Source organism: Anser cygnoides, chromosome 2 (genome assembly GCF_040182565.1).
Source record: "Anser cygnoides isolate HZ-2024a breed goose chromosome 2, Taihu_goose_T2T_genome, whole genome shotgun sequence".
Classification (NCBI taxonomy): domain Eukaryota; kingdom Metazoa; phylum Chordata; class Aves; order Anseriformes; family Anatidae; genus Anser; species Anser cygnoides.
The window spans coordinates 71,052,677-71,080,000 of record NC_089874.1 but is presented as its reverse complement, the minus strand read 5'-3'; the positions used below and the strand labels follow the sequence as shown (position 1 = coordinate 71,080,000).

Genomic DNA, 27,324 nt, shown 5'->3' with positions numbered 1-27,324 from the left:
AGGTGTTGTATAAGCATACCTACAAATGCGGATGTGTACCGTTGGAGTTGGGGGCTGCACCGGCCCCACGGGCATTGCTACTTCATCCTCCATCATCTTCCTTTTTGTCCTTTGGCCAACCTGTCTAACTGCCAAGGTCGTGGGCACGAGCCAAGCTGCAAAGTTTTATAAGTGGTGCGACCGTTCTGCCAACATTGACACAAGAGCTTGGTCGGTTCCCCTTCTGTCTTTCTCTTTACCCTGCGTACGTGCCCGGAAACCTACACCCCAGTGTTGCGCGCTTAAGGACAAGCTATTCCATGATGGACCAAACACCACAACTACAATCATTAGGTCACCATCCCCTCACACAACAGCTGATGAGTTGTTTTCACACAGGTAAGTGTCCCTGTTGGAAATTAATTGGAAGAGTGAGCAGAGGAGTGCTCCGCTTTGGAGCAGTAGTATGTTCGAGTTGCAAAATGTGCTCTGCTGGAGACTAGAGAGCTTTACATATTCCTGCCTTCTTTATATGGAAAAGTCTTCCGTGAAATCAGACAAAAAGTGAAGTTATGACAATGTGAGAGGCTCTATGAGCACAGCAAGACAAAATCAGATGAGATGGAGTACTGTCTGGCCTTTGCCGTTTGTGCAGACAGATGTGCTCACTGATGGTGCATGATTAGATTACTTGATGATTCTACTGAACCATGTGAGCTGAGCGAGCATTTTCCTTGATGTGTCACTTTATCTCTCCTCCCACTTGCTGCAAGCGCTGCTGCGACGTGACAGTCCGGTGTCAGCCTGTGTGCCTGCCTGGGAGCTCCGTTTTCAGGTAGGTTTGTGTTTTTGTCTCTTTGGACAGCCAGTTTATTTCCAGCTGGCAGTGCAGCAATGCCAGGGACTGCTCTGAACAGGAAAAAATGGATGTCAGAGAAAAATAGAGAGGAAGAAACTTTAACTGCTCCTGTGCTAGACTCTGCTTTCTCCTTTCTCATGTTACACTGTGCATACATCCCTTCTAGCTCAGGTGGGGCACGTTATGCACGTGATAGAGAAGATCACTGCTGGGTAGGACTGTTCCAAGGAAAGAGTTTTGTGGAGACCATGCCCGTCGTGTGGCATCCAAGAGCAGCACGAGACTGAGACAGTTTCATCTTGGTGCAAGGACAGAGGGATGGGGGCTCCTTTATGTGGGCACAAAGCAGAAATCTGTGACTACCTGCACTTCTGAACCAGAAAAACCACACTGAGGAGAAATTGCTTGCTTGCTGAGGCCTTGCTGTGATTCTAGCAGTGCTGATTCAAACTGCCAGCTTTGCGTATGAGGGTCATGAAAAGGAATGCCATGATACTGACAGATCTGTCCCAACAACAGAATATAAAGGTCTAAGTAATTGCTAATTGTTATAAACGACTGAGTCCCAAATAGGATTGCAATCAGAGTTTACAATTTATTAAATGAATAGAGGCAAGCAAACAGCGCTGGGTGCGCTGGGAGTCTCTGCTCCACCAGGACACACACCTGTTACGTAAGGCGGCTGGTTTTTATGCTCCTAGGCTAGTGCATATTCATTACTACTTCTAGAAGAGGCAGGGTTATTATAATTGTTTTCCCGAATCCGAAGTCCTCCCAGGTGCGCCTGCTTATCAGTCTCTGTTAGTCTCTCGGGGGCCGCTCGGACGGGGAGGCTCATATTCTTCCTCCTTATCTAGTGGTCTCTTGGCCGGATGTCAGAAGTTACTGCACGTCCGTGCAGAGTCAGCAGATTTTCTCTGAAGAAATCCCTTTGTTCTCTTCTCACCTAAACCCAGGCCTCAATGTTAACCCTTCAAATCCCTTAGTGGCACGAATTGCTGGACCATTCCTTACACTAATAGATGTGAGATACATGATCTTTGTCACTACTGACCAAGGCCAAATTGCAACTTAAAACCACAACGTGCAAGGCCCATGAATTTTGCTTTTTAATTTGCTAATAAATTAGTTGAAACCAATTACCTATATTGATCAAGGCCAGGAGCAGTTTACTGAGTGCTAACTATATGCCTAAGAAAATATCCTTCCTGACTGGGAAGGTCTGTTCCCATTCATCCCCAGGGAAGACATTTCAATTGCTAATCTTACTGGGGAGTGTGTTTCCACTGCGTGAGCTCTACCAAAACCTTCTCTAACGCGAAAATGAGAATTGCCACAATGAAGGTCCAGGGAGCAATAAAAAGGAGCTGTGCTGCAAGTCTCATTCAGCAACAGATTTAGTTCTACAAGCACAGACCTCTATTACACAGCCCCTGTTGAAGAACATGTTAAATTTGATCTTTTATTTTACCCAGTAACTGGTTTTGTACCCAAAATGTGCACCAAGGTCCAGTACAACCAACATCAAGAGAAGCCATAGGTACCATGAGGTCTCCTGGCACCCTGTTGCTCCTTCACTGATTTTTGCCATAATACAGTTCAGATTTACATCTATATTTGGCTGCTCCTTGTGTATGAACTTTGCACCAAGACCTCAGAAAGAGATTTTCGATGTGTCTTTACACTCTGTTTGTTTCCTTGCTCTGTGCATGTGCATGTGTATGTGTATGTGATTTCTGCCTATAATCCAAGGCATGGGTGTTATTTCATAGAAATCACCACAAGTTAGAACTAGTTAAAAACAAAACCAAAACCAACCCACCAAACGATCAAAAAAAATTTTAACAGCTTGGATTTCCACAGTAATTATTTGCATGCATGTTTTCAGAATTCTAAATAATAATTGTGCTGAAGCATCAATGCACCAGGATTAAGAAGTACCACCAAGCATGCAGCCTTCCTTCCCCTGAAGGCTAGTAGTACCAAAGGATTGTGGCTAGTCTGGTTTGCTGAAAGGGTGTTGCAGCAGTGTCTGTGCAAAAAAAAAAAAAAAATAAGGCTTGCATTCCAGTCCTATGATGAGCAGGTCTCTCTCATTTTCTGAATGTAGCTTATCTGTTTGCTATGGATCTATGGATCATACAAGTAATGCAAACTTCAACAGCTAAGAGTAAACAGTCTCCTTGGACATATATTAATTTATATGTATATTAAGTTTTTAAGTCTTCCTAGCTGTCTAGCAGGTTACACAGTGCCTAAAATAGAGTTTTAGAGGCACCTGAGCAGTTTCAAAGTTATTCAAATGCCTTGGAGGACCTCAGCATTTAGTACTTTGGAAATATTACCTGTGTTCTCTGCCCCAAACCCAGACTTCCCCAAGGAAATCATGCTCCCGCAGGAAAATTGGCACCTGCCCCCAGTTTTCCTCCTTCCACATTTTCCTCATTCCAGATGGGCAGAGCTCTCATGTAAGACCGTGGTGCAGGGAAAGAAATGGTCCTGCAGTTGGCTGATGGCAGCTGGTCCCAGTGGGAACACACTGAACTCAGTGATCCATGGAGCGCAGAGGGGAGCACAGAGGCTGCTGGCTTTATAATGACCTGAGTTCACAGCACTTTGTGTTACTGAGGTGTCTGGCAGGATTCACTCCTGGAAGCAATTCACTGTAACAATCCAATTAGGAGGTAGCAGTGGTTTGAGGTGTTGTGGGCAGGTCTGTGCACCCTTGGGACAGCATTCACCAGTCACTGAGCTGGGACCAGTGAACTGGTGTTTACCGCATATTCCTTTGCTGACTTCGACAATGGTCTCAGCTCAGTGTTTGCTCATCTCTTTGAATCCTCTTTTAACAAACTGTACCGTTGGGCTGTGGTGCCATGTTCCAGATGACTTCTTAGTGGTGTCTGGCAAGCCTCCTTTACTCCCCGGGACTTTGAACACCCCCGTTCCAGTCACTCTGCTCCACCAGAGCAGTCTTCCTGCCTCCAACCAAAGGCAGTGGCGTTGGTGAAGATGACTGCACTGGAAGCCCAGCATGACCATGGCTACCCCAACCCATCCTTGCTGGCTCCCCAATGAGGTGTTGTTTTTGAAGAGTCCGCTGCTTGCCATCACTGTGTAAGCTTGACTCCCGCGCCCTGCATCAGTACCTGCCTAGGGTTCGTTCTGGCCATGAGTCCTTACAAAGCAGCTTCAGTGCTCCTTTCAGTACAGCTTATGACTGTACCTGGTGGGGCTGAAGCTACCACCTTCAGTCTTCAATCTTTTATGAACTGAGTGTTTGGGGCCAGGATGGGAAGAAAGAGACTCAAAGGGCACCAAGAGGAATCTGCCTGTGCCTGAGGTAGCCTGTCTGCATGAGTTGGAAGGCAGGGGATGGCATTTCCACCTTTGCCTTGTAGCATGCTGGATTGCCTGATCAAAACATTTATTGGTGCAATCTCAGATCATCTGACATTGCCTCAACATTATTTCATGTTGGATCAAGGTGGCATGAAGATGAAAATGCTTACATCCTCCAAACATGCTGTTTCATGGCAGCATATCCACATTAACAGACTCACAGTTGGAAAAGAAAGAATTACCAAGTATTCCACTTTAGACAGAGCCTTGCCAAAATCTCTCACTGCATACGCATGATGTTGTACCTAATGCATGCATGGCTCTTAGAAACAAGAATGCCTTGTTACAAAGCATAAGGTTAACTTAAATAGTTTAACTAGTAGATTTTGTGAACCTGGTTCCTTCTGATGACTGTAAGCCAGGAGCCAATCACAACTCATCCACAACACTTAGCAGAAACAATTTTGCAGCTTTCAAATTTACAACAAGAAAATATTGTTGCAATATTGCTCTGATATAACTCTACACAAAGGCCAAAAACCCTCTTCTGCTTTTTATAAATGACTGTTGGTGGCCTTACAAGGCCAAAAAAAAGTTCCTATAAATAATAATAATAATAAAGGAATTATACAAGAGGTACATATGAGGTTTTTCTGTCACAGTATACACCTACGAAGTTTCATGGCACTGAAATTCCTGCAGGGGGAGTGGGGAGGGAGCAATTAAGAGGAAACCCACAAACTGTATTCAAAGACACTGCAGTATGTGTGGTGGATGTTCTTGTTAAGTTAGCAATTACACAACGTGTCTTTTTAATCTTTAGGGTGCTGTGAAGCAGCTTCCCTCTACAGTTTGTTCACTACTTATGTTCCTTCCACATAAAGAACGACTACAAAACTATATGAAAAGTAAGGACGTCAGCTGCATATTATGCATCAGCCTGACACAGGCAGTCTCTAGAAGGAAGCAAGCACAGCCAGCGAAATGAACTGTTTGGGATGTTTGATCTGACCTCCTTGTAATATTTCAAGTGAGACTCTTTTTCCAAGCAGCAATGAATACACTCAGATATTGCTTCTTTGCCATCTTGATTCTCAGTGTTTCCCTTCTATTTGTTTTCTATGCCATTAATTTCCATGTGCAAAAATCTCTAAGGAGGCCCAACTTCCCAGTGAGCTCAACTTTAGCAGAAGCCTGTAAAGCACTTATTGAAGATAAGGCACCCTTTCTGAAGGAAACTGCTTTAAAAACATCCTTCAGAAAATCCAACTGCACGGAGTACATCATACAGAACCACTACATCACCCGCACCCTGTCGTCCGAGGAGGCTGCCTTCCCCCTTGCCTACATCGTCACCCTGCATAAGGAGTTTGAGACCTTCGAGCGGCTCTTCAGAGCAGTCTACATGCCCCAAAATGTTTACTGCATCCACGTGGACGGCAAGGCGCCGGCCACCTTGTGGCAGGCAGTGCGGCAGCTGGTGGGCTGCTTCCCCAATGCCTTCCTTGCCTCCCACACTGAGCGGGTGGTCTATGGCGGCGCATCCCGCCTGCGGGCCGACCTGCACTGCATGCGGGACCTGCTGGCCTCCCCCGTGCCCTGGCGGTACTTGCTGAACATCTGCGGGCAGGACTTCCCCTTGAAGACCAACCGGGAGATTGTCCGGCAGCTGAAGGGCTTCAGGGGGAAGAATGTCACCCCTGGGGTGCTGCCGCCACCCCACGTCATCGCTCGCACCAAGTATGTGCACCGGGAGCAACTATACCCTTTCTTTTCTTTCATGCTGCGGACGTTTGTGCGCAAGGCTCCCCCACCACACAACCTGACCATCCACTTCGGCTCTGCATACATTGCGGTCACCCGGCCCTTCGTGGAGTTCGTGCTGCAGGACCAGCGTGCCATTGACTTGCTGGTGTGGTCCCAGGACACCTACAGCCCCGACGAGCACTTCTGGGTGACGCTCAACAGGATCCCAGGTAAGGACACCTTCTTTTATTTATTTATTTATTTGTTTTCTGACGATGCACGCATGGGTGTGCACACACCATACACATCCACATACCTCAGACTGACTTTGGCAAAACTGAGATGAAAAATGTAATCAGATCATAATTTGTACAAAAGGATGAGCTATGAAATAAGCTTATTTGCCCTTCTTGGCCACTTAAATCACTGTTCTGTGTGGTGTGCATTACTTTCTTTGTATCTGACCAAAAGCCCAGAGGATCTAAGTTCCAATTAAAACCTTTGGAAATCTCAGCTGATTCAAGCCTTTTATTGGTAGAAATCAAGATGAAGAAAAGGCACGGAATAAAGAGTAAGCTATGTAATTGAAGGCTTTCTACAAGATATCCACATTTTGGGGGAGGATTTTGATTTTCCACAAATAGAAGCCAATTACTTTATCTATTACTCCAGAGCAAAAATCTGAGTTCAGCCTATAATTTTCCTCTAGTCTTCATGTGCCCTTCTGTGGGTACAAAGATACCAGCTCTCCCTTAACAGCTGCAAAAAGCAGGTACTCATAAGTACTGCCTAAATTCCGTCGTACAGGCTCAAGGATTGGTTAAGAGAAACAGAATTAGAACTAGTACTTTCACTTTTACCTTATGTATTTATAATTAGTTTTACCTTGCCTGAGGAAGGGTTGGAAAGTGCACAGGACTTCTCCCCCATGCATGCACACTGCTTTTAGAAACGCCAGGTAGGATTTTACTGCTCCTAACTTCCTAGAGTTTCATAGCAGCCCAAAGCAGGAACACAAGCAATGGAAGCAAGGATAGGTTTATTCTCCTGTCTTTTTCCTTTTCATCCTCTAACTTGTAGAGGATGAAAACAAGGAGCAGTTTCCACATGAGAAATGCTCCTTCCTCTTCCATGTTTTCTCTGCCATCACTAGAGTGACAAAAGTGGCCATGTAGCTTTGACAGAGGTACTCAAGGGCTGCTGTCACCCAGGATTTTGAAGCCTATCTCCTAAGTGTAGCAGGGGGTGTCAGACTGTCCTGAGCATATGTGAGTTGGATACAATGCTTGATGTGACTCTTGAAGATAATAGCATCAGGCAGTGGTCCAGCTATTAGAACAAATAGTTGGAGGCTTTCATGCAGGAAGAGAGATCATCTGCAGACCAGTTTGGACACACACTGTATCATGAAAGAACTAAACAAAACAGGTAGTTGTAGTTTCAGACAGCCATGACAATCTCATTCAGATAAATAATACAAAAGACTGTTTGGTCCACATATCTTAAAATAGCACGCTTATTACCCACAGCCATGCAACAAAGACCAATACTTTCTTTTAGCCCGCCCCCCCCCCCCTCCCCCCGAGGCTTTTGCCTTTCAATTCCCATCCAGTTGTTTTTCAAATAGCAGTCTTAACTTATTTTGGGTATTTATTCCAGGACACTTCTCTCCCACATGGTTCCTGTGTGACTGAAAACTCTTGAAAGTCATTTTTCGGATAAGGAAGAGAAGCATGGAGAAATTAAGGGAAAGTATTTGCAATGTGTTTAGGCTTGAAGTGACTAAATCACTTCCCCAGGGCTGCACAAGAAGCATGAAACACCGTAGTGTAGTTTAGTGGACTCATGCTGGCCACACCCCAGAGCAGCTGCATGGCCACTGGGCCACCTTCCCCTCTGTCATGTAGAGCAGAAGGCAGATCCTGGTTGCCAAAAGAGAGGTGTACATCCACACTTAATGCTGCTGAATCCTTCAATTCAACCACGATGAATCCTGTTCCAAGCCAAAATCCCGTCCCTACTTTCATGCCATATGGTGCAGAACAACAGAGCCTGGTGGCTTTGTCTCTTCTGCACCAGTGCCATTAAGAAATGGCTAAGGGAGAGAGGGCGCAAGGCTCTAAAAGCTCATTGCCACCAAAAGAGGAAATTTCCTCCTGCCTCCTGCTCATCCTTTCCTCCTCCCTTCTGTGCCAGGAGTGTTGCCAGTTCAATTAATTAGCCCTGAAGTAAAACAATGTACTTTTTCTGAGTGGGTGAGTTGAACTGACTCTGTGAAGAATCCAGCCAGCACTGAAGTCAGCACAAAGAAAAGCAGGGGGAACACGCACATGTGAGTAAGAAAGAGAGGGAAATCGGAAGGAGGAAGGGAAGCCAGACCTTCCTCTTTCAGTGACAGTGAATCATTAGCCTGGCTCAAGCTACCTTCTACAATGCCACCTGTGCATGTGTTATGGGATTCCGTGTGCCCCCTCACACACAGCACAACTCTGTTCCTTCACTTGTCTTCAGCTTTATGTGGGAGTACATACATGCAAAATATATGAAGTTAAAGATCAGTTGCTCCTGAAAGAAAAGTGCCTGATATGGATGCCTTTGCTCCTAGCTCCTCTCTTGAAACAGGCAGGCTGGTAGCTGAGGAACAGCTGAGAGAACTGGGGTTGTTTAGTCTGGAGAAGAGGAGGCTCAGGGGAGGCCTTATTGCTCTCTACAACTACCTGAAAGAAGTTGTGGAGAGATGGGGGTTGGCCTCTTCTCACAGATAACTAGCAATAGGACTAGAGGGAATGGCTTCAAGTTGTGCCAGGGGAGGTTTAGGTTGGAAATTAGGAGACATTTCTTCTCAGAAAGAGTAGTCAGGCACTGGAATGGGTTGCCCAGGGAAGTGGTGGAGCCACTGTCCCTGGGGGTGTTCAAGAAAAGGTTGGACGTAGTGCTTAGGGACATGGTTTAGTGGGTGACAGTGGTGGTAGGGGGATGTTTGGACCAGATGATCTTGAAGGTCTTTTCCAACCTTAATGATTCAATGATTCTATGACTATAATTCTGTGATTCTGACCTGGAGGTCCCGCTACTGGGACCTCCCTTGGTCATGCACATGCATCCACACAGCTGATGGTCACTTGGTGTAAGGGAATCTGGGGGTTTGCAGGGAAAGTGCCAGGGCAGAATTGCTTTTATTCCTGGTTCTGCAAGAAGTCTGCAGCTGTGGATTATGTGTCCCAGACGGGAAGAAATAAAGATTGGAGCACCATGTCACTTCTGCTGATGCGCCAGCCTGGGAAGAACACTGGTTACACAGCATACCATCACTGCCTGCTGCAAAATGTGACAAATTTTTGGGTTAGTGTAAACACAAGGTAGTTGATCAACAGAAGGTGTGGCCCACAGTGTCCTGTCTTGCACACCCAGACCACCCTTGATCTGAATGGTCAGATCACTGAACCTCCAGGCAGCTTTCCTTCGGGAACAGGCAGCTGGGGACATCAGCAACCTCAACCTGCTATCTTTGGGTGAGGTCCTTTCTCCTGTTACTGCTAATTAAACATAGAAATAGGGAAGCCATGGAAGATGACTCTGTGCTTGCTTTTTCAAGTATTCATCCAGCTGTGTGCCTACCACAGTGGTTTTTTTGTTGGTTTTTTTTTTTGATACAATTGCATATTGTGTCTATCTAAGTGGAAAGAACCAGTCTCATCTCAACTTTCTCTGAACAGGATAAAGGTTGCTAACTTATTCATTCGTTTCATCAATGGCTGAGAAAGAACGAAAAGGGTGGATAGTTTTGTTAGCAAGTGGTGTCTTAAATCACACCCAAACTTCAAAAGTATATCTGCACCATCCTGATGGTCCTCAGCTGGGATTTAAATAGTAGACAGAAAAATAAGAAGGCCAGTTGGCATACAGTATGCCTCAGGGAATGGCAGGCATGTGGGAGGCAGTGCTGTGAGTCAAGCTAAGTGCACTCTCAAGGCAGACAGGAGTTCTTTTTGTACAAGCAAACGGACACATAAAAAATTTTAAAATTAGGAATTGCCTAATGTGATTGATTAATCTGCTATCAGTGATACCCTGAATTTTCTGGTATTCTTCTCTCACAACCACAACCAAAGGAAGTGAATGAGATTTTCCTTGAGAGCTATCAGCTCTTATTTGGCTCTGAAACTATTGCCTCAAATAAACTGCAGTGAAATTTTAACAAACAGACCTGCTCCCCCCAGCAATTTAGGCTGCACGAAGGTTCTTGCTACAGCAACTAAATAATTTAAAACTACTTTGGTACCTCTCTGTAGTTTCTAGACAGACTGTTAGAATGACCTTCTCAGCAATGCATGCACGATACTAACATTCACCATTTTGTTTGGCTTTTGTCTGCCACAATTGTTCATTTTCCTTAAGTTAGTGCCCACCCTTCAAATGACAGGTAGACAGAGAGGCAGATGCTTTTTAGTATGATTCCAGACAGCAATGCTAGTTGAATAAGCAATATTCTAGAAGGAAGTATTTTGTAACTATGTCTGCAGCATTACTTATATAACTAATACTTTTTCTCTTGTTCCTATTCCACATTATTTTAATGAGACTTCCTGATCGAGCAAGAATTTCTTGTAGTAATAAGGTATAAAAAAGCCAGGGAATCTTCTGCGATTGTTATTGAGTCTTATGTCCACAAAGCTGTTGCAATCTCATAATTAAAACCTTTCTCTTTTGCCAAGCCTACTTAGGGCAAGGTGTTGCAACACAGTGGCAGCAATCACAAACACATCTACTTTATGGTAGAATTTCCAGAAAAATTACTCTTGTCCTCTATTCACCATTCAGATACCAAAGTTCATCTGAAAAGATGTGAATTAAAATATGGTTTAGTCTTTATGCAATCTGCAGTCATTGGAACTTAAGTACTGCTTTCAATTTGATCAATTTGATTTTGCTGCTATTGAAGCCAAATGTTGCTTCACAACCAGTTGTTTGTTTTGCACTAAAGCACTACATAGTGATGACAGGATAAGGAAGGATATGCCTTCAGCAAGGCTTTCTGAAAAGGCACAGCTAATAAATGGACTTGCACTCCTTTGCTTGACTCTCCAGTATCTTTGTATCTATCACACATTGGCATAATGGGCTTCAAACAGCATAACTCCTTGAAGAGCAGGATCAGATGACAGCATCTTAAGAAAGCATTTATTTTTTCTTTGAATTTTACCATCAGGTAACATCTGTCAAAATTATTGCATGTAACTAAGCAAACTTCAGTCCATCTGCAGTAACAGAGCCTCTTTTTGAATATAGTGTTCCCGTGAGACGTTGAGCTGCTTACAACCCTTTGTTTTCATTAGGAAGGCACAGTCAGGCCTCCTGAACCCGTCCCTTGCTTTCATCTACACGCAAACTCATCTGACCGCACTGAAAGCTGTGTTACACATGTTGAGAGAAAAGCCCTGTCACCAGAAGCCTGTCTGGGCAGCCGAGGTGGAAGTCAGCAGAGCCATGCCTGACAGGGTGCTGGCAAAGCGGGCAAGTCCTGAGCAGCCCTGTGGAGATCAACCAGCTCCTCTGAGTCAAAACCACGACCCTGCTGAAGATGCTCACACTAGTTTATGGGTGAATAAAAAGCTCAGAAAAACCTCCTTCAAAACATATTGTCAAATGAAGCTGGTTACTAGAACTGAGACAATTTCCTTATTATCCATCAGATTAATCAAAATAAGAGGTGCAGTTTAGTTCTCTTACCATTGTCAACAGCCTAACTGGTCAAGTAGAGAGCGTGCATTACCTTAATTCAAACCACTGTCTTGAAAGAAGCAGTTTTAAACAAGCTCCCCCTCTCGAGTTCTATTTCCTTCTCTACCGGTTCAGACGTCTGCTTTAAAGCTTGTCAATCTTGTGTTTATTTTAGCTAACTCCCTCCCCTGCCACACACACTGCTTTTACATCCATATCCCCCACTGAAATGGACATTTATGGCGACAAGATACAAAACTGAGCATTTGTACGTTTTTAAGGGGAGGTGGTGTTTTTTTTTTCCTGTTATTTCAATCTGATCTTGCAAGAAGAGCTTTTCTTGCAATATATTTTTTTCCTTTTCTTCTTTAAAAGAAGAGCTTTTCTTTTAAAGACCCCCCAGTACCTTTACCAGTCACCTCCCTGAAGGACAGCTGGGACAGCTTGTCCTGAAGGACAAGCCAGACAACAACCAAACCAGGATTTCAGCGCAAATCCTTCCTGAGTGTCACCTCAAGAGCCCAGCAACCATTTCCATTTGGAGGTGACCACTTCTATCCTACCCATGGCTGCTTGGTCTCCCTCGCTCCTCCTGGCACTGGCTTGGACTTCTCCCTAGGGCACTTCTGTAAAATGACAGAGGCTGGAAAAAGGCAACAAAAGAAAACCAAACCCAAGCCCAAAGAGAGAACACCCTCCCTCCCCGTCCCCCCGCTCCAAACCAATCTAATCCACAGTTCCAGAACCTGGAGAGCACTAAGATGGATGGATCTCCAACCCCGTGAAAAGCAGCCAGTAACAGCACTACCAGCGCTGTCCCTCTGGCCCAGCATGGCCATGAGGCAGCGGCAGGCGGTGGCAGTGCTGGTGACCATGGTGCTGCTGGGTGCTGCCATGCTGCTGGGCCGTGGTGCGTGGCGGATGGCAGGGCCAGGCCATGGCGGGTGGCGGATAGCAGGGCCAGGCGGTGGCTCAGCTGAGGGCATGGTGCTGGAGCGGGTGTGTGGGGCATTGCTGGCTGGGCAGGCCCCTGGCATGCAGGGTGGTGGGCTGCGGCCTGTGGCCAGGGGCTCGTCCTGCACCACATACGTGTCCCACAGCCGGTATATCACCCGTGCCCTGTCCTCTGAGGAGGCTGCCTTCCCCCTTGCCTACATCATCACCCTGCATAAGGAGTTTGAGACCTTCGAGCGGCTCTTCAGGGCAGTCTACATGCCCCAGAACGTCTACTGCGTCCACGTGGACGGCAAGGCGCCGGCCACCTTGTGGCAGGCAGTGCGGCAGCTGGTGGGCTGCTTCCCCAATGCCTTCCTTGCCTCCCGCACTGAGCGGGTGGTCTATGGTGGCGCATCCCGCCTGCGGGCCGACCTGCACTGCATGCGGGACCTGCTGGCCTCCGCCGTGCCCTGGCGGTACTTGCTGAACATCTGCGGGCAGGACTTCCCCTTGAAGACCAACCGGGAGATTGTCCGGCAGCTGAAGGGCTTCAGGGGGAAGAATGTCACCCCTGGGGTGCTGCCGCCACCCCATGTCACTGCACGGACGCAATTCATGCACCGGGAGTGGGAAGGAAGCAACATTTCGGGGCTGGTCACCCCCCAGGTGCGCAAGGCTCCCCCACCACACAACCTGACCATCTACTTCGGCTCTGCATACATTGCGGTCACCCGGCCCTTCGTGGAGTTCGTGCTGCGGGACCAGCGTGCCATTGACTTGCTGGTGTGGTCCCAGGACACCTACAGCCCCGACGAGCACTTCTGGGTGACGCTCAACAGGATCCCAGGTAGGCTTTGAGGGCCCTGTCCTGGCATCCAGCACTTTGGGACAGGCGAGGAGAAGGCTCTGGTACTAATTATTGCTAAAATGGTACAGTAGGAATAACTGGCCATGGCATGGTGTCGGCTGATTGTGGTGGTCACAATGGGTCTCACCTCCATGGCGTTAACCCTAATGGAGTTTGACCACCTATGCATATCCCACTTCAAGACCAACATATTTCACAAACGTAAATATCTGGTCCTAAAGTCCAGCCAAAGTTATCACTGATTTCAAAAGGTCTCTCCGAATAGTCCCTCTCTACCCCAAGGGTGCACTATTTGGGGCAGATTTAGCAAGTGTGTCCTAACCCAGCCTCATGTGCCAGGTGAGGGCATGGAATTTTTTTCTGTGTACCAGCTTACAAAGTGCAGGAAAAAATCTTAGATCAGTTGGTGGTATTGATGTGTAAGCTCATCCCCTTCCCTAAACAGCTACAAATGAGGAAGCACACAGTACTGCTTCAGAAGACCAGAGAGGACTAGCTGCTTGTCAGCTTGGCTTAAACTGATGCGTTGGTTTGGTTCTGGAACTACAGGTACAGGGCTTGGAAGTTCAGAGCAAATTGGGCAGCCATTTATGCTGTAGCATTTCCATCTGAATGTCACTTTATGCGTGTGTTGCAGAAATGTAAGTACAGTGGCTCATTTTATGTACGGTATGTATACCTTTCTTGATAATACCTGGTAGTGATGCAAGAAGGAAATGGAGTTGCCTCTGTCTTAGTGCCAACTCATGCAAATCAACTCTCATTGTATTTCAATGGTAAAAAGAAAAAAAAAAAAAAAAAAGAAGGAAAAAGGAAGAGCTTAGCTGAGAAACATGTTGTGTTGTGTCCTGTGGATGAGGTCCATGTTCTGAACCAAAGCGTATTTTTCCTGCCTCCAAACCTCTGTCTGAAAGGGAAGGGTGCTCAGCACAGTGTTGTGCCCACAGGAGGTGCTGCTCAGGGAAGGAGTGTGCTTTGCTTCCCAAGTAGTGGTTTACAGCCACCAGAAATGCACAGGTCAGGTATGAAGACAACCATGACTGACTGGAAAGACAGGCCAGCCCTCTGATGCCTTTAATTTCATTTCTTCCCTTAGCGTGTACTTGAAATTCACTTCCTTTGCTGTGGGCACCTTCAAGTTCCTGAAAAATAAACTTTCGCAATACATGGGGGATTTGAGCTGCGTGACTCTGTTGGGTAGAGCAGAAACATCGCACTTCCACCTTCCCCCTTACTTTCCCTCCAGCAACCAAGTACAAATGAAAGGTGGACAGGAAAATGTGGAGATACTGATCATGCTTCCCCACCTGTGCTAAATGGGAAGGAGCAGGGAATATGTTCGTCCCTGTTGTAGTTTACAGGGCAGCCTTCAGTTCTGCTGCCTGTGTTTTAGGGACAAAACTCCTTTTAGCCCCATGGAGGGGGAGATAAGAGCTGAACAAAAGTAGAGGTTAGCAACTCACACCTGAGTTTATATTCATACTTACCATCAGCATAACTTTTCAGACAAAGTATTTATCAAAAGAGGTCCCAAGAACAGTTTCTGAATAGGAAATCAATTGATAAGGACCAAACAAATATATAATGGAGAATGTGGTAATTCCATTTTTTTGTAGTTCTGAACTACTTTATTCCTTACTCTTCAATTAACTTACAAAAATGCCTAGTTTACTTAATTTGAGAGCTAGTGAATAATGTTAAGTCAGTAATTTTTTATTCCTAGAAGGCAGTGCTCCCATTGTTTTTGTGGATGTCCCGAGGCCTTTCCTGTTTTGTCAGTCATCTTTTTCCTTTCCCACAGTGTCAGCATTTTCCAAGATTTTCCTCACACCACATTTACTGCCAGCTCTTGTGAACAGGTTTTTAATTTGGAGCAATAACATATATCCCAGGCCATTTGAGGTGCATATAGTCTGTCATCACTGCCTCTTTTTTTCTTTTATAAAGTGTTATCTTTAGTTGGATGCTTTCTGCAAAGGAGTAACATTTTCAGAATTTTCCCCAGGACAAAATCATGCTTTTTGGCATGTTGTTTTGTTTGATAAAAGCCTAATATACTGGGGGGGGGGGGGGGTGCAGAATAAGGTTGTGAAGTTCCAGTTATTGCTGCCAGGTATCTCTATAGCAAACTGCTGCAGGGGTTCTGCTGGCAGATCAAGCAGTCTTTTTGCATCTGACATAAAAGTCACAACTCAATATTTGCAAACAACCATTCTTAGTTACAAGGAACATTCTGTCTTTAAATACACCAAACCAAGCAAGCAATCTGAAATTAAAAACAAAGCCAAAAAACTGCTTAACCTTCCTCCCATCAAATTTCCCCCAAACAAACCAAAATACCCACCCCCCTGCCTTTGATATTACACAGTGCCTTTAGGATCTCTTTTGGCCTTTGCTGTGCTTCTCTTCAAGCTCACAAGCAAAGTAGTTGTTAGGTTAGAGTAACTGTGAAGATACTGTGATTACTCCCATCCAGGAAGGGAACAGAAGACAAGCAAATAAACAAACAAACAAAACAGAATAGTAGCAAAATCTTCCTTTGCTTTCAGCTTTAAATTTCCGAAAACACCAAAGTTGAGGTGATGACACTATTTCAGTGACCATTTCAGCACTGCTGATGACTTCTGTGTGTTCTGCAAGCACTAGCTGAAGTTCTGCTTTACAGAACTGCTATCAAATAACCCCTTTTAGGAGTGTAGTTAAACAGCAAAATAAATAGTTTATATTAATACACATTTTAAATGACATTATGGAAATCAGAAAGTGGGCTAATTGTTCTTAAAGAAAGAGGTCAGAAGTGGGGATTAAAATGTCTGTTTTATTTTACTTAAATCATACTGGGCACAGGTCCTGCAACTCCAAACCAACATTATTCTGCATTTTATTCAAGCTCTAAAAATCTTACTGTAAATCAAGGAAAATTGCTGTGTTTTCAGTATTGAGAGTCTGTACAAATGATGGATAATAATGCAAAAATTATGAGGATGTTTCAATAAAAAGCTGCATGGTTCCCTCCCTGCCGCTCAGATAGTTGTTTCTTTTGAAAAGCAAACAAGAGGACAAAGGAATAAAAGACTTTAAATATCCCTATTAAAAATCTGGAAGAAAAACACTTGAATATGTTTAGCTGTTCAAGTAGTTTAACTTGCTTTAGTTACAGTTTGACTATGACCAGGGGTTATTAGTTAATAACATTATTAATGTCATTGCCATCTGTGACGGGGGGACTCTCAGAAGAGGGGGCTGCAGCTTCCTGCTGCCTGCCACTGCCACCCCAGTCACACCCTGTCACTTCTGATGCAGCTGTTAAAAAGATTGAGTTGCAGGTACTCCACGGTGGTAAATTAATGCTTGCATGTGAGCAAGTTAGTCCTTTCCTCTGCTTGTAGCTTCATGAGGAGAAAGCAGAAATAATGTCTGCATTTTTGTACTTGCATGTGTTTGGCTCCCTAAACGTTGCCTGTTCTGCCATACAATAACTCAGGCACAACACTATGGTAACTACTTGCTGGGCTGGAAAGAACAAAATATGTTGAGTTTTTTTTTCCAAGCAGGCAAATAAATTATAGACAAATGTTTGTGCTACAGTGAGAAGTTGGTGCTTTTCCAGCTTTTCTTAGTGTGCATGGGGTGGCAGTTACAGTCTGTATCATTGCTTAGCTCTCAAGCAACAAATTAGCCAGTAAGAAAGATAAAATTTACGGAAAGGGATGAGTTCATAGAAAGCTTTTATGATTTTACATAACATGCCTTTGCTTTTTTCTACTGTATTTTGAAGTCTATGTTAAGAAGGGCTTCAATAAACATCTTTCACTGTACTGAGCACACCATAGAATCATAGAATATCCCGAGTTGGAAGGGACCCACAAGGATCATCGAGCCCAACTCCTGGCACCACACAGGTCAACCCAAAAATTCAGACCATGTGACTAAGTGCACAGTCCAAACGCTTCTTAAACTCCGACAGGCTTGGTGCAGTGACTACTTCCCTGGGGAGACCGTTCCAGTGTGCAACAACCCTCTCAGTGAAGAACCTCTTCCTGATGTCTAGCCTGAACCTCTCCTGCCGCAGCTTGACACCATTCCCATGGGTCCTATCATTGATCACTAATAGCCATACAGATCAGGCACAGAGGGTTTCCTAGCTGTACCTACCTGGTCAGCTCCTACCTTCAAAGCCAAAGGCCTCATCTCATGGCAATGGGTCTTTGTTGCTGCCTAGAGTTGAAAATACTGAAGTTCTCTTGACTTAAGCAGCTGCCAACACATTGCATATATATTGCTTGTTCACTCTTCATCAAATACCAAACAGTGAGTGCTCAGCATTATCCCCTTAAGTACTTAAAATGGATGTTATAGCAGGTGTTCATCATTTACCAGTTTATGTTTAGATAGGTCCTCTGATATGTCTAGACTTTCACATACTATTGTGTAATTTCATCAGCTATGTAGTTCAGTTTCAAGAACTCCATCCACTGATATCACTCTTGAACTTGTTCTGGTGGTCTCTTTTCTTTTCCTTTCTCTTTTCTCAAATAAATAAATAAATAAATATTAAAAAAAAAAGAGAGAGAGAGAGAGAGAGAGAGAGAGAGAGGGAGAATGTAAGAAAAAAGAAAGTATTTAACACTACAGAAGATGTGATGTGTCAGTGGCCTGGTGTGCAAATAGCACTGGGAGGGCCATACTGGTTATGAAGGTGATGTGAATGCAGTATCATACATGCAGTATCACACTGAGACTTTGTTTTTCAGGTAAAATTATTTAGGTCTCTTGGGCTGTCAACTTGTTCACAGCATGAAAGCTGCTTTCAGTGAAAAAGCTTTACAACAAAGTTAGCATCCAGGCATTGGTTGACACGTACTACAGAGTATTTTATTCTAGTTTTGTGAGGAGCGTCCTAGCAAACAGACAGAAAACTGAGCATATAGCTGTTAAAAGGACTAATTATTTTATTTTCTGTTACCTAATTGCAGGTGTCCCAGGCTCCATGCCCAATGCGTCATGGGAAGGAGACCTGAAAGCGGTGAAGTGGATTGATATGGAAGAGAGTCATGGAGGTTGTCATGGTAATGTATACATTTTTCATCCTTTATTCTTCCTGTTCATCTAGTGAAAAACACTTGACTATTTTTCCTGTAGTCCTATGGCCTCTAACTGTAACATGAGTCAGTCTTCAGGTGGCAGATAAGGCATTAAAAAGGAGTCAGCTGTTCCATAGTCCTTAGGCAGCGAATGATAATAGCTACTTAAGACAAGCAGTGAGAAAGCTGGAACAGTTTTCATGACATGACCTTAACAAGATATAACCTCACACTTAATTTTTTGCTTACTGTTTTGTACTTCTGACATAGAAAAGTGGGAGAAAAAAAGAACAAAAATTTTATTTCAAGAATTTTTGATCCATCTCATATAGTTTTTTGTGCTGAGGAGAAAAATTTTGAGAATTTCAGTCAGCTTAAATTGCATCAGTTTCACATCAGCATGAATACATTGAAATAAGTGACACTGGACCAGTGTCAACCAGAATTATTTAGTTGAAAATCTTGTATAAGTAAAAGTGTAAGTTCCTCTTCACTGACAGAAGGAAATTCCCCTCTTTGCTATGTGTCAGTCTCATCGTAGAAAGTCTCAACTAATAACACTTCTTTTCTGATCTATCTCCTTATTCAGGAATTTTACTTATTGTTTATTTTCAAGTAACTTTCTTCATTTCATTCTGTTGTTCACACTTATTCATATTTAGAAGGTATTTTAGCATGTTTGTTGTGTAAGAGATTATTGATAGTGGCTTTGCAGATAAAAGTTATCAAAAGAAAGTTTTGGCTCCTTGAGTGTGCCTGTGGATATAAACCTGGGTTCTGACATTTCTTTTTTTGTTTGTTTTGTTTTGTTTTTATTTTTTGGCAGGCCATTATGTCAGAGGCATTTGTGTGTATGGAACAGGTGACCTCAAATGGCTTTTTAACTCCACCTGTATGTTTGCAAATAAGTTTGAGCTCAGGACATACCCACTGACTGTGGAGTGCTTGGAGCTGAGACATCGAAAGAGATCCTTGTCCCAGAGTGAGGTTCAGGTGGAACCAAATTGGTATTTCTAGCTAGCAAAAAAAAAAATAAATCAGGCTACATCAATGAAAGTGATCAGGAGAATAGCAGCAAAAATCTAATTTCTGCTGTGCTGGTAACACAAATTCATCCACCAGGTTTCTTTAGGATGCATGGTAGACACAGCTCAGCTCAGCTTGTCTCGCTCAGTCTGCAGATCTAACCTTTGACTTAACACCCTGAGGCCAAAGCATGAGAGATCCAAAAGGAAGCACTAAGGCACAGATCCTCTTGCAGCTGCCCTGTCTGCATTTTTGCCATTTTTAATGGGCTTTTTTCCAGCCACAACTTTTGTCTTGCTACAGTGACATTGCTACCTGTTTCTATAAAATGTATAGAGAATCATGCACCCTCGGGATTTCTCGGGATTTCTCGTACCTCAGTAAAAAACAGGAATACAGTTGGTGGCCATACATATAGATGCTGTTTTGTGAAAGACAAACTCTAGTGCATAGAACCATCAGGAAATGGAATAAAGGAATACTGGAAATGGAATAAAGATGCTGCACTGCCCAGATCTTACCTGTTCTTTAAATATCTATTGGGACAAATTTTGTGAAAAGAAAACAGCATCTTTTGCTAGGTTAATGAATATGGCTAGAAAAATTTGATAGGCTTTCAGGTGCAGAAGCCCTTCTTCATGTCTGAAAAACAAGGGCTTACATATTTGTTTTGCAAGGCCTACCAATAGAGCTGGAAAACCTAAACTAAACTAAACTAAACTAAATAAAATAAAATAAAATAAAATAAAATAAAATAAAATAAAATAAAATAAAATAAAATAAAATAAAAAAGCCTCTATACACAGATTTTGGCCCACCTGTGTCCTTAAATCATCCCATGTAGGACACAAAGTGGGGAAGACAGTGGCAAGACACATATTTTCAGGACTGGAAGAGGGTAACTGTGCTTTGGCAATAACTCAGTAATTCTGTGTCATGTTTTGATGTAGCTTGAGTATTCTTCCCAAGTTTACTTCCTTTGATCTTAAACTAGTGGCTAATACACATACTTAACATCAGGGTTCACTTCATCTGAGCCCTATTTTTATTCCCCAATAACAGCCACTAGAGGGAGGCAACGAAATATCTGAGCTGATGTTCCTTTCCAAGTCTACCTAACTCTCTTACACACACAGTTTCAACAGACTAGGCATGCTGTAGAGAAAATCTGCACTCAGGAATATTTTAGTATGGCCAACAGAAGGCAAAAGTTACAGGTATCAGTCATTGTGTCCTAAAAAAACAAAGCAGGGAAGCAAAACTATGAATGCTTCTTCCTGTAGTGATGACTGGTGGTGTTTATGTGGTATTTTAGCAGCGCTGTTGAATGACCCAAGTCAGCAGCACTGGGGCAGTACAAATTGGGAGTGAATGTGTGGCTCTCCTGAACAAGCGAAGGTGGCTCAAAGAGTAGATCTTGAATAGCAGCAGTTTAACAACCAACTGTATTAAACCATTGCTAATTTCAGTTTTAACAAACTGGATTGCAAACTGCAGCAGTTCAGAAATGACAACACATCATATTCAGATGTCCCAAAGCATGGTTGGTAACCCCCAGGCATGGGCCTGAAGGGGCTGGATCTGCTTCAGTCAGCTTGTTCTGTGTTTATAGCTGTCAACACATAATAATGCAGATTTCTGCAGAAAGGCATCAAGAGTTTATCTCCACAGCAGCATTTTGGTGGAAATCCTACTTGCTTTCTTGTGGAGGGAACTTGCTACTGCAGTGGCAGCTGAAGAGACAAATATTTTAAAGAAAGAGTTTTAAGGTGCCCAACTAAGAGTTCTGGAGCCAAAATCCCCCCCACACACACATTGTTCTGTCAAGCTGAATATCCCCAAATTGAAATGTTCAAAATAAAAGACAATTTCACAGTTTAATGTGACTATTTAAAATAGCGCAGAGTACAAACAAGGTTACATTTTGGTTACATTTCATCGTTCAGACTCAAGAAAATACAGGCAAATGGCAAAATATCTCCCAGTAGCAGAAGCAATAAGTTTGGCAGTTTGAAACCACAGATATCAAAGGGTATTGTACTCCAAGCCTGAGCAAATATAGATATTTTAAGACTGGGTTGTAGTACTGGTTATAGTAAGAACCCAGAAAAACATCAAAGGTGGTTAGTCTACTGAGAGACCTTGATTTTGAGTTTGTTATTGTTGTTTTTAAATGAATGCTACTCTTTGTCATGTTGTTCTTGAAATAAATCATTTTGTTTTCATTGTGTGACTGATTTTTGGGTGCAAAACCTGCCTCATCAGCTTCTTCTCTTTTTAAATGAAGACAGGCTGAGGGAGTTGGGGTTGTTCCGCCTGGAGAAGAGAAGACTCCGGTGAGACCTTACAGTGGCCTTCCAGTACCTAAAGAGAGCCTACAGGAAAGCTGGGGAAAGACTCTTTGTTAGGGAGGGTAGGAATAGGACAAGTGGGAATGGTTTAAACTAAGAGAGGGTAAGTTTAGATTAGACATTAGGAAGAAATTCTTCACTCAGAGGGCAGTGAGGCACTAGAACAGGTTACCCAGAGATGCTGTGGATGCCCCATCCATGGAAGTGTTCAAGGCTAGGCTGAATGGGGCTTTGGGCAACCTGGTCTGGTGGAAGGCGTCCCTGTCTTTGGTGTGGGGGGGTGGAACTGGATGGGCTTTGAGGTCCCTTCCAACCCAAACCATTCTGTGATTCTATGATTCTAAAATAAAAGGTTCTGACAGCTGACCTCAATAAATACATCTAAATCAGTGTGACCTGACAGTATTAGCAGTACTATGGAATGTCAATAACAGACATTGCCCCCAATTTTTTTCTACAGCTACGGTGATAAAAAACAAACAAACAAAAAAACATAGTTCTTTCCAATACTACTTGTGGCTGCCTTTCTGAATCAGTATGAACAGCACAGCAAAATTTTCAGTGCTGTTTCCCCCCCCTCAAAAGCTGACTGGGCCTGTATTGATGCTGTATGAACTGCTTCATTCCCATGCAAAATTCTGTGTTTTTCGAGATACTGCATCATTCTTTCTTCATTCCCTAGCATCTCCGATGTCCGGTCTATTAAAAAAAAAAAAAAAAAAGAGGAGAAGCGGCATGCATTCCTTTTTTTTTTATTTTTTTGTCACTTAATACATGAACTAGGAAGGAGAGGATGCTTGAAAGCGAGGACATTTGGAGGAGCTGATGGCATGTTCTGTTAGAGAGGTAGGGAAGAGACATCACCACTGCATCACGCCGTGCTTGCTGTCATCTTAGTCTAGGACAAATCTTGGACTCATCACCAGGGTTTGTTGAACTAGTCTGTTAATGCAAGTAGGTGGTGGTGCCAGACATGGAGTGCTCTGGTACACAGCTGTACAGCACCGTAGTCAGTCCTGCAATGGGATGTATGAGCTGACAGGGCTGCTGCTTGTGGAATTTTCTCCTACAGGGTTCTGAAGTACCTGTTTGATGTGAGAACTAAGAGTTCCTTCCCAGGCTTTCACCTTGCTAAGAGACAGCATTTCTCCAGTCCCAGTAGGTACTGTTGGGGTCTCACTTCCCACTCCGCAATGCAGCACCGTGGCATTAACAGCGGAGCTGTGGTGTTAATTAACTCCCATGGCCTGGCACAAGTCAGCAGAATGGGCTGCTGGTGCAGGCAACACTCGGCGTGCAATGGAGAGCAGAGTTACCCCAGGCTGAGACCTCACGGCAGCGCACCACCAGGGCCAGCCTGTGCTGGCCGGAGCTGCATCTTCAGCCCTATATGATGTGCGTGGCTGCAGGTATTGTGCTTCCAGTTGTGAATAACGTGTGGGTGTCGTGCTGTTTCCGGGCATCCTCACACACTGCTTTATTGAACATTGGGCATCCTCACAAGTCCCTTAATTGACAATCGGGCATCCTCACAAACTCCCTTATCAGAAATTGGGTATCCTCACAAACTCCTTTATTGAAAATCAGGCATTCTTTGAAACCTCTTTACTGAAAATCAGGCATCCTCACAAACCCTTTATCGAAAATCGGGCATCCTCATAAATCCCTTAACTGAAAATCATCCCCCCACTTCCCGCTCCCCCCCCCCGCCCCCGCAGCCGGGCTCGGAGCTACAGGTGGGAACGCCGGGAAGGCGCCGCTCGGCCGCACCACCGGGGGCGGCGCCGCTCGGCCTGGCGGCAAGGTCGACGCGGGGCGGTCGGCTGGGCCCTCCCCGAAGGCATTTCCGTGCCCTCAGGCCTCCCGCCCGCCGAGGGGTGTCCGCGGGGTCCGCTGATGGCCTACGACTGGCTCGGCCTCGGCTACGCGGCGCTGGTGGCCTCGGGGGGCATCATCGGCTATGCCCGGGCAGGTGGGGGCGGGCCGGGGGCCAAGCGGCGCCTTGTGTTCCTCACGGAATTTGTATTTATATATATATATTTTTTTTTTTTTTGGGGGGGGGGGGGGGGGGCGGTTAGCTTTACGTGTGCTCTCCCGCTAAAGGCTTTCTCCTTCCTTTACCCAAGGCAGCGTCCCTTCTCTGGCCGCCGGGCTCCTCTTTGGTGGTTTAGCAGGGTTGGGAGCCTACCAGCAGTCCCAAGATCCAAAGAATATCTGGCTTTCTCTCGGTAAGTGTGCTTTGTGTTTCTGTACCAAACGTTTTTGGTAGCAGTGTGAATAGCAACACTTTTTCTAGCATATTTTTTATTTGTACAGGTGTTGTAAACGGTGGCAGGGCCTCCTGCCCATAGCAGGAGGTGTCTATGTAAGATTTGTAGGCTCTAAAACCTCGCTGTCCCTTTGGAAGCCGGAAATTCAGTGAGAAATACCTATCTCTGCTGCCAGACTTGATGCCACGTTAAACTGATGTAGGTGCATGGAATGCACATGAGCCTTGGCTGCAAAGGAGTGCACAAGCATCTCAGAACAGTGCGTGCTTCAATGTATTGCACGCTATGGGAGAAAGTCTGAAGCCTCCAAAAGAAAGGAGGGAACGGTGATGTACTCTCCTTGTTTACAGTAGATGATAGAAGTTGTGGGTTTAGCTGGTAGCAAACCCCTCAGGTGAAACAAAAGGCTGCAGGTGTGGCTCCAGCTGAGCTTAGATTGGTTACAGTACCTCGTAAGTAAACCTCTGAGAAAAGAACCTCCTTTTTAGAACAGAAACATACCTTGAGGATATCTTTTACCCTGTCTGATGGAAACAAACATGAAGGTTTTATAACACCTCCACCTGCCTTTCTTCTTCAAAGAAATGGCAGCCCTGTAACTTTTTATGTGAGTATTGATTGGATTTGTTCCAGAGTTAACAATCAAATAATTAGGAATCGTGTTTAAAACATTAGTTGCTCTTTCAGGTTGATCCTTTGGCTTGTTTTTTATTTGCTAATTTGTATTTCAAGTGGGGTTTTGTGTCTCAAGTCATAGTTATTAAGCCATTAGAAAAATGAAATGTACCATAGCGCATATTTACTGTCAACTCTTAATCTTGTCCAAAGCTAACTTCTTTTGCATGAGTGTATGTAGGAACGTAGCATTCAAATCTAACGTCAAAATGCAACTATTTAGTTCCACCTTTTGGTTCCAAAGGTTACCGAGAAATGGACATTGTAATAATATTTGGCTCCCCCATGGTGATCTTTGTCACTGTCCCACCTTTCTGGCCATTTTGAGGCTATCTGTATTCAAGGAAGTAATCATTCCCCTTGCACAAATAAGGAGAAATTGAGGGGGAGCTAGTGATTTGCACAAGGGATCAGAGGTTTTAGGTGATCAGGCAGTGGTCTTAACTCATTAGAACTACTCATTTCTAATGAGCAGCAGAGTATGCTTACCAAACTGCTGTAAAGCTTACAGCTGCTCTGCTACTTAACAGAAACGAGGAAAATGTTTGCTTCTGTGGGGAGGAGGGAGGCATTCCTGCCTGTGTATTTGTGCCTGCTTGGCACTGCCAATTGCCCTGACATTGCTGTGCTGGTGCTTCAGACCTGCTTCCCTCACATAGTCCTGACTGCACTTCTCTTTTATCAGTGGCATCTGGAACCTTGTCTGCTGTTATGGGAATGAGATTTTACAACTCCAGAAAAGCAATGCCTGGGCTGATTGCTGGGGCCAGGTAGTCACCTGTTTTCTGTTCTCGTCCACATTTTGAATAAGCATTTTATTTAACATATACATGCATTATATTGTTTTAAAAATATTACATGGTGAGTCCTGTGAAAAATTAAATCTTATATTGGAGTTCAGCTAAAAATCGTATTTTTTTCATGTTATTTTTTAAGATTTTTGCTACCCCTTGCTTTTTTTTTTAACAAATATTCTGTTCAACAGTATACTGATGGTTGGACGGCTTGGATTGCAGATGATGGAAAAACCTCTTAAGCCATAAGTCTGTCTTCGAGTGACTTGATGCAGATCTTTAAGAAGCTTGAAAATGCAACTGCCTGAATGTACCACACAAAATAGAAAAGACACTGCAGACTGTGCACTGTATTTTTCATATCCTAACACACATGGGTCTGTCTTTAAAGGACAAATTGAGAACCTTTGTTGTCTTCCAACCTGCACTTGTCTCAACATCTAAATTACGAAGCAAGAAAATATGTGTAGTATTAGTTCAGGTGCTTGTCCTGCAGATTACTGTAGGCAGAGGCCTCTTGGTGCTTTTATGTGCTGACAGGAATGAAGCTTAAATATACACCTGGACTTAAAATCTGAAATCCTTTGTACTTCTGAAACAATGGGAGACAAGTTGCCAACTTGTCACTAATACTGCCCATAACAAATGTGCTTGTTCTGTCACCTTTCCCCTCCCACTTCCCTGCCAGCTTATCTGGTCATCATGTTTATCAGTCAGGGCGTTTTTTCTGCTAGGACCGTGTTAGAGCCTTGGCCCACAAAACACAATTGTGGAGCAGGCTGTCAAGTTTCTATTGTGATGCAATGAAAATAAACCCCTTACTTAGTTTTTCAAGAGGAAAAGTGCCCTGCTTAGTGTCATTCATTTCACTTTTATAGACTATCACTGGTAGGACAAATCAAAAATGTGCTTCATTAGGTAATGCTGAATTGTAGTCATAGCACTTGCATTTCATGAGAATTAAAATGTTATTCTAAATAAACGAAGAAATTATGATTACAGACTTACATTCTCTGCAACTGTTTTCTTTAATCGTTCATCTGAATTGATGCAATTTGGTACCTCTTCTGTAGGGTGTCTATATGTATTTGTGAATGTGAATTGTAGAAATTATCCTTGTTCCATTCCCTGAATATAGGGACTTTTAAGTTTCCTGAACTGGATGGGGAGGAAGGGTATAGCCAGAGGAAAAAAGCACTACTACTACTTTATATATTCATACAAGTATTTCATTATTGTTATTTTTTTTTTCTCTGAGAGAAAATCATCTATTTCAGATTGGAAAAACTCTCAGTGAAAGTTTATTTAAAGACTAAAGGGCTCAGATGATTCCCTCACAAAGTACTCTGTTGCCTGAAATCATTCTAAATATAAACTTGCCATGCAGCTGGGAGCTACACGTGGATGGTAATATATCCCTTCCTTGTACTATCTGCCTTATGTCCCTTTCTGCACAGGACCTGAACTTGATGTTCACAACCTCTCTTCTGTGGTGGCTGGTACTGCGAGCGATGGAAGTGGTGGGGTTGATCTGTTAGGTTAGAGAGCTTGTAGGGCCTCATTTGTTCAGAGTTCCCTAAATATTGAGCCAGTACCTCAGCAGGAGGATGACAACTTACATATTTTTTTCTTCTCTTTTTCTTTCCTTTCTTGTTAGATAATTTTAGGCTCTG

The 27,324-nt window shown here is 43.9% G+C and overlaps 3 protein-coding genes across 3 annotated transcripts; all 3 read left to right on the top strand.

Annotated features, from left to right (window-relative positions):
• Positions 1 to 578: 578 nt before the first annotated feature.
• LOC106034848 (N-acetyllactosaminide beta-1,6-N-acetylglucosaminyl-transferase-like) lies at positions 579 to 6,385 on the top strand. The gene is made up of 2 exons (XM_013179250.3): positions 579 to 814; positions 5,004 to 6,385. Exon 2 carries the CDS (start codon positions 5,235 to 5,237, stop codon positions 6,270 to 6,272), a length of 1,038 nt encoding a protein of 345 aa, XP_013034704.3. The 5' UTR covers positions 579 to 814; positions 5,004 to 5,234; the 3' UTR covers positions 6,273 to 6,385.
• A 5,680-nt stretch (positions 6,386 to 12,065) lies between these two features.
• On the top strand, positions 12,066 to 20,351 carry LOC106041798 (glucosaminyl (N-acetyl) transferase 2 (I blood group)). Its single transcript, XM_013190361.3, has 3 exons — positions 12,066 to 13,430; positions 18,428 to 18,520; positions 19,362 to 20,351. Exons 1-3 carry the CDS (start codon positions 12,281 to 12,283, stop codon positions 19,550 to 19,552), a joined length of 1,434 nt encoding a protein of 477 aa, XP_013045815.3. The 5' UTR covers positions 12,066 to 12,280; the 3' UTR covers positions 19,553 to 20,351.
• Positions 20,352 to 23,695: 3,344 nt separating this feature from the next.
• On the top strand, positions 23,696 to 26,658 carry LOC106041800 (transmembrane protein 14C-like). The gene is made up of 4 exons (XM_048072118.2): positions 23,696 to 23,884; positions 24,039 to 24,140; positions 25,543 to 25,627; positions 25,843 to 26,658. The coding sequence occupies exons 1-4, from the start codon at positions 23,809 to 23,811 to the stop codon at positions 25,898 to 25,900; spliced, it is 321 nt and encodes a 106-aa protein (XP_047928075.1). The 5' UTR covers positions 23,696 to 23,808; the 3' UTR covers positions 25,901 to 26,658.
• Positions 26,659 to 27,324: the final 666 nt, after the last annotated feature.